Raw genomic sequence first — 7,212 nt, 5'->3', positions numbered from 1 at the left:
ATTCAGCATTACCACCAAGGATTATATCTGTCCCACGACCAGCCATATTGGTTGCAATTGTCACTGCCCCAAGACGACCACTCTGAGCTACAATTTCTGCTTCCCTCTCAACATTTTCTGGTTTTGCATTANGAACCTAGGAAACACATAACTCATAAACCCAAAAATACTAAGAAAAAAGTGGTTGCATCTCATTCTATCAAATGGATGAGTAGATGGCCAGTGTTATCAAAACTTTTCCTAGGCTATGAGTAGGCTACCTTTTAAGAAACAAAAATNATTTGAAACGGGTATCATTAACAAAGTATTCTAATGAAACAATGTCCATGAAGCACAAACACTCCTCTTGCTTGAGCTGGTGGAGTGTCTATGTTAGAAATGTTTTTCTTAGACCAACCCTGACCGATTTCTGATAAAAAAAGTATTGTCAGCTCAAACATTTGAGCCAACACCTCAAAATGGGTGGATTCTTCATACACTAATATTAAAAAAAATAAAAAAAACTTTTTTAAACACTCAAAAAGTGACCTTAAAATATAATATAAATCTCAAAAAGTGAATGCTAAATGTTGTTTCATGAGATGTATAGAAAGAAAAGAAAAATGTATAACTTATCAATTTCTTTTAAGGAAGCGAAAAAGCCTTCCTTGAAAAATATGATTTATCTTCTTTTTTATTCTTTGTAAAGAAAGAAAGTGCATACGTTGTAAATGAGGCCTCAATATACTTTTGCAAGTTATAGTATAACAAAATAGGAGAGACCTNACCTCATGCGGAATTTCAGCTTCTTTCAATAGCTCNGACAAAGAATCACTCTGCTCAACACTAGTCGTGCCAACAAGCACTGGGCGACCAGTTTTGTGCATCCTAGAGATTTCCACTACAACTGCACGCCATTTCCCTGGAGTTGCCCTAAAAACTACATCAGATTCATCCTGGGAAAGAAATTAAAGATTAGAAACTAAACAAACAACAAGAAATTTATAAATACTGTTTTATTATGTACAAACTAAATCTACTAAGATGAACATTAAGGCTTCTGAACTTAACTTTAAATGGAAGTAATCCATCTGCACTATCTCGAAAATATAATAATTTACACATACGTTGCGCGCGCACACACACACACACACATTCCTCCTGTTCAGGAATTGGAATAAAGATCCCATTTGGCAAAAAATATTAAAGTGTTGCACAATAATGACAAGNAAGAAGAAACCTTTCTTATCATAGGCTTGTTTGTTGGCACAATTGTAACTTTAAGCTTGTAAATACTCTCAAATTCTGTGCTTTCTGTTGCTGCAGTGCCAGTCATACCACAAAGTTTGGGAAACTGTAGAGGTACATAGTTGAGCGCNTCAAGGAAATTTCAAAGGCAAACGAAATTCTGAAATGATGATTCACTTAACCAGCTCAAACATGACATTCCCAACCTGAAGAAAGAAATTCTGGTAACTGATGGAAGCCAGCGTGACAGTTTCATTTTGAATTGGCAGCCCTTCTTTTGCCTCNACTGCTTGGTGAAGACCATCACTCCACCTTCTCCCCTATGAGTAAATAAAAATTACTTATACCANATTAACTTCTCAGAAATTTGAACACGTGACATTTTTTCTTCATATAGGTTTAGTTATTGGTTTTCTCAAAATAGAAGTGGCAGTGAGTGCNAGTAATATGAAAGATATTGCCATTGGCTACACAGGTACTCTACAATAATTAGATAGTAACGTAAACACCAAGGTTTGATATTGTAATCACNAGCAAAAAAAAGAATCCTTGTATATACCTGATCACTGCAGCTTTTNTAAAGATAAGGGCAGAATGTAAAATGTATCCTAAGGTGGAATCNCTATTAATTTGCAACTCAATTACGGAGGTCAAGTATTGTCCAGGTGTAGACTGTATCTGATTTTCTTGCAGAAACTAAGTGAATATTAATTGCAACTANTCTTTTAGTATCAATAATTAAATAGTAATGCTTTTAGTGCCGTGTAACAATCACAAGTTATCCAGTAAAAGACAACTGAATGCATCGAGTTAGCATTTAATACTTTTCTAAGCCATAATATATAAAGCAAAGTTTTTCCATTATCTTAACTATAATTAATATTATAATAATAATTATATCAAATGGAGATCAAGAAACTGCTACTGCTGGCACTACTATTCTCTCTGCCTTTGCTCACTAAATTGTTTATTGCCATGAATTCAAATAGAAACTCTAAATACCTGCATGACTCGACCAGTAAACTCATCAACAATAAAGACCTCTTTTCCACGAACTATGTAGTTTACATCCCGAAGAAATAGTTCTTTTGCTTTTATTGCATTTAGGATATATGAAGCCCACTGCTCTCGTGGATCATATAAATCTTTGACAGCCAAAATTTCTTCAGCATCTTCATAACCCTGCTCAGAAAGTAGAACTGTTTTTTGTTTTTCATCCACCTGCAATGACAATTTCAGTAATAATTATAAAATTCAAAGATGCAATTTTATTATAACAAATTAAGCATATCTCCTGTCATCGAATATAAGAACANCTTAAGGTGAAGATGAAAATTGAGGAACCTCAAACATTCACAATACAAAAAAATCAAAAGACCTCCACATAACTNATGTTTATTCTAGCAAACTTTGGTTCCCATTTTCAACAGACCATGAAATAGAAACTAACTTGCATATCAAAGTTATTTCTCTGTTAGATTCACATAAGCATTCTGCTATATATAATATTTAGAGTTTAATGATTATGTATGATCAGAGTAATTCAAAATCAAGGTAGATGANTTTCAAGGTGATGCGAATGAAGGAGTGGAAGGGCAGGGTAGGAAAATCCATCAGGTCTGTGAGAGGAAGAGGTAGAAACCCATCACTTGGGGACCCACAAGCACACTCCCTTGATTCTGTAATAACAGAATAGTTGACGTGGAAAGATGAGAGCATGTGGGTATCTTTCTGTTAGAAGAGAGGGGAGAGAGGGATAATAGGGGTGGGTGCGGGAATGACCTGGGAACTTTTGGGAGCAGAGAGACTCATATTCTCTCTCNTTTTGGTTCTTTCCTTATTTGTTTGAACTCAGAAATTCTGAATACAGAAAGGAATACTTTCATTTTCATTGTTTTTTGTGTTATTATACGAGGATACTTAACAACTGGTATCAGACCACTCGCTTTTGGGAGTGCATGGTACTGACTCGTCANGCAATGAGGCAACATATGGAAGGACTAGAGCAACAACTGGCTGAGTTGAAAAATGTCATCCTCTCTCGCAGCAGGTCACAATGAGGATGGCCTTGCAAGCGCCGTTTGCAAAGGAGGAAGGGACACACAATGTTCTTGATGGCAAACTGATGCAAGCCGCACAACCTGAACTAGTAGTCGTGAGTCATCACATATCTCCTCTCACAAAGTAAGTATAACCTCCCAAAAGGCAAAAAAACTAATAATCAGGAAGGAACTTCACTTGCCATTGTTGTAATATCCATATCAAGGGATAAAAATATTAATATTAACCAATGAAAATCCAGTCCCAATCTATAACTTGTTGCCATATTCTAGTTAAATCTGACCAAATTTCTTAACTATACATAACGAGACTTTTAAAAACATAAAGCTTACAGTGAGCAGAGAAGGTATCAATAGAGAAACATAGAGTATTGCTCTGATAAACATAATACATTAAATTTCAAAATGTAAACATAATTTAGCAGACTTACAGTGTAATGTATGTCTCGCTCAAATGCTTCTGCAATCTTTGCAGCCTTATAATATCTATCACTGGGTTTCTCTGCAGGTCCTGATATAATAAGTGGTGTTCTAGCTTCATCAATAAGAATTGAATCAACCTCGTCGATGATACAGTAATTGAAACCCCTTACGACAAGATCTTCGACACTCTGTACATTCCACAGTTCAGAAGAGTTCAGCACGATATTAAAAGGATGGAAATCAAAATTTAAAAAGCATATTGCAAGAAATATATAAAGGAAAAATTACTTTCCGTGGCAAGATTGTCTCTCAAGTAATCAAAACCAAGCTCACTATTAGTGACATATGTTATATCACATGAGTAATTTTCCTTTCTTTGCTGACTTGTCATATTCTCTGCCAACAAATGTATCATGTGTTAGACTGCAACAAATGAATAGATTTAAAATGGTTTGCTTATTAAAGAAGCTCAGTTGATAACAAAAGGAAAAGAAAAGAAACATATAAATCCTAAACAAAAACCAAGAACAAATTAAGTTAGGAATAAATCGACACTTATTCAGAAATGAAAATAGAGTGGAGGGAAACAAAGCAAAACAAAAGTTTGAAACACCATGCCTTTTGCATAAACGTCTCCATGAGAACTTCTAGAAGAATTAAACGAGGAAAAATGAGATAAGTTTCTTCATAAGTTAAAATTAATTTATGCATAAATAATCGCTCTCATCTTTATTTCTGTAAAGTAAAAATTTTAATTTGTCCATAAACTAATTTTAGCTTATGAAGAAATTAATTGTATTTTTTTATTCTTCTTTTCTTTCTCCAAAAGTACTAAGAAGTTTACCCAGCAGACCGACAACCAAACCCCAAACCCCGACTGACTAACATTGGATGAATATAGATGTAGATAGAGAGAATACAGACATAAAGAGGAGAGGGAAGAAATGAAATACGAGACATACGCTGAATGAGGCCAACCTTCAATCCAAGAAAGCGTGGAACCTGACCAACCCACTCACAATCCCGCCGTGCCAGATAATCATTGACAGTCACAACATGAACTCCCTTCCCACTCAATGCATTTAAATAAGCAGGCAAAACTGCAACCAGTGTCTTCCCTTCTCCAGTCCTCATTTCAGCTATTTCCCCCTTATGAAGAACCATGCCTCCTACAAGACCCAAACGAAGAATATTCACGAATTTTTCTTTTCTGCATAAATATACAAGCCAAATAGTACGAGCTAGAGTACATAACAACGTGTATAAGGCAATAGAATAAGTACAAAACTTAGATACAATTCCACCAATGTTTTTGGTACTGATCTCCAACCAGAATTGGAGTCTTACTTGGGGACCTATGTTAAACTTAAATATAAATTTTATTGCGTCAGTTATTTTATTTAAAACTTCACGAGAACAACACCAAAAGCACTTAACTGCGTGTAAGCTATTTTCAATGACAGTACAATTCCACGACCAACTATTCATCGACTAAAGACTTACCTATAAGCTGGACATCGAAGGGTCGGAGGCCCAAAACCCTCTTCGAAGCTTCTCTCACCACAGCAAAAGCCTCCTGCAACACACACGCACACACACTTTACTTAACTTACGTCATCACGATCAAGAGCAACTGCATTTGATTTCAAACACCGCTTATAAACTACAACAAGCAAAACAAACTCACCGGTAAGATAGAATCCAAAGATTGGCCCTGTTGCACGCGTTCTCGAAGCGCAAAAGTCCTCTCCCTCAGTTCCGAATCCGACAATGCGGAAATCTCTGGTTCCAATCCGTTGATAATGTTAACGGTTGCCGCGTACTGCTGTCGCGTGGATTCTCCCGTGTCAGCGCCTTTGAATATGCCGCCAAGCAATCCTCCGAGGGACGCTACTACACCCGATGGACGCATCCTGCTCCGGCGTGTGCCGGAAATCGACGGCGGATGGAGCTGGATGTATCCGCGAAGAAAAGCTGAAGCCCATGGAGTTAGGGTTTTGTGGTGACAAAGTGCGTGCGGGTTCCACGTTTTGGAGGAGAAGGAGGAACAGAGCGACGACGAGGCCATGGTTGGGATTGAGAAATTGTAGAAATTTTTTGAAGAAGTAGTTTATAGTGAGGGTTTTGAATTGGATTGGATAGGGAAGATGGGTTTCGTGGCCATGGCGCGAGTGTGTTAACTAGAAAAGCTGCAAATAAAGAAGCTGAGTTTCTTTCTGCTTCTGAATGTTGTTTGTGATGGATAGAACATTGACAACGTGGACAGGACGAGAGATAGGATAAGGGTAATATCTATTTTGTGTAAGAGGAAAATCTCACGCTTTTAAATAAAAATAAAACAGCGTTCAGATTAAAAAGGTTTTTCTTTTTAAAGGAGAAAGAAATCACTTTATGTACATTGAAAAAGAAATGTGAAAAGCGTTGGGCGTCCCTATTTTTTCCTATAAGGAATTTCCAATTTGGTCTCTTTCTTTTAAACTTTTTTAATTGAGTTCTTACAAGTGCTAATTTGAAACAAATTGGTTCCTGCCATTAAAAATCGTTAACAGTGTTAAAATTATGCAAAAGGTGAGTAGATGACGTATTAAAATTCTCCTTTTGATGTGTTAAAATTGTGCAGAGGTGTTAAAATTGTCACCTCTGCACAATTTTAACACATCAAAAGGAGAATTTTAATACATCATTTACTCACTTCTGCACAATTTTAAGTTAACAATGTATGAGCTAATTTGTTTCAAATTAACGCTTATAAAAACTCCATTGGAAAGATTTAATAGAAGAGAACCAAATTGAGCATACCTTATGAAAATAAAGACGACTAAATGGTTTTAACCAAAATGAAATTACAATTAGAACAATTTTTTTTTTTCAATTTTATCTAGTCATAAACATAGACATTATTTTATTGGATGATATATGATTGATTTGATACAACGTGAGTAACACGAGAAAAAAATAACAGATCATTTATAAATAAAAAATATTCCAAAGTATATATATGATTTATTTGTTTTTTTTTTAAATTTTAAAGTAAATTCATTATGTAATGTTTATTACGTATTATTTGTTAAGAAAATCATTCAAGTTAAAGATATTAAAAATAAAAAATTTCAGACAAAATAAACTTAGAATGAAATAGTTATTGCTCTTGTTATTTTTATTTTCTTTTTAGTTTGCCACTCCTTCGTATATATTAAACATGAAAAATATAACTTATTTTTAATGGAAGAGTTATATGAGTTTGTGCATGTTTAAAGTAGTAATTTTTGAGTTTTAAATAAATATTAAAAAAAGATTATTTATTTAACTTGGTGTAAAAAAAGTTTCAGTCCTGTGTTCTCTTGCTGGGTTGTTGCACCATGTAATCAGAAAGTTATCTTAATGAGGTGGTGTGTACCAATATGACCAAAACAGCTCCTACTTAACCAATTCAATGAAAACATCTAGTTTTTGAAATATAATATATTTGAAAAACAAAAAAGATTTTGAATTCAACTTTCTT

General features: G+C 34.9%; 1 protein-coding gene across 1 annotated transcript in view; it reads right to left on the bottom strand.

Moving 5' to 3' along the window:
- LOC106754834 (protein translocase subunit SecA, chloroplastic) overlaps positions 1–6,007 on the bottom strand; it is an 11,260-nt gene extending 5,253 nt beyond the window's left edge. The window contains exons 1-11 of the mRNA XM_022778075.1: positions 5,398–6,007; positions 5,214–5,286; positions 4,673–4,879; positions 4,003–4,106; positions 3,719–3,898; positions 2,230–2,448; positions 1,434–1,547; positions 1,220–1,333; positions 1,051–1,140; positions 768–935; positions 8–136 (exon numbers count right to left, since the gene is read on the bottom strand). Coding sequence (XP_022633796.1) covers positions 8–136; positions 768–935; positions 1,051–1,140; positions 1,220–1,333; positions 1,434–1,547; positions 2,230–2,448; positions 3,719–3,898; positions 4,003–4,106; positions 4,673–4,879; positions 5,214–5,286; positions 5,398–5,778 — 1,779 coding nt within the window. The 5' untranslated portion in view covers positions 5,779–6,007. The remainder of the gene's footprint in view (positions 1–7; positions 137–767; positions 936–1,050; positions 1,141–1,219; positions 1,334–1,433; positions 1,548–2,229; positions 2,449–3,718; positions 3,899–4,002; positions 4,107–4,672; positions 4,880–5,213; positions 5,287–5,397) is intronic.
- Positions 6,008–7,212: the final 1,205 nt, after the last annotated feature.

Source organism: Vigna radiata, unplaced genomic scaffold (assembly GCF_000741045.1).
Source record: "Vigna radiata var. radiata cultivar VC1973A unplaced genomic scaffold, Vradiata_ver6 scaffold_273, whole genome shotgun sequence".
Lineage (NCBI taxonomy): Eukaryota > Viridiplantae > Streptophyta > Magnoliopsida > Fabales > Fabaceae > Vigna > Vigna radiata.
This window is presented reverse-complemented; position numbering and strand designations above follow the sequence as displayed.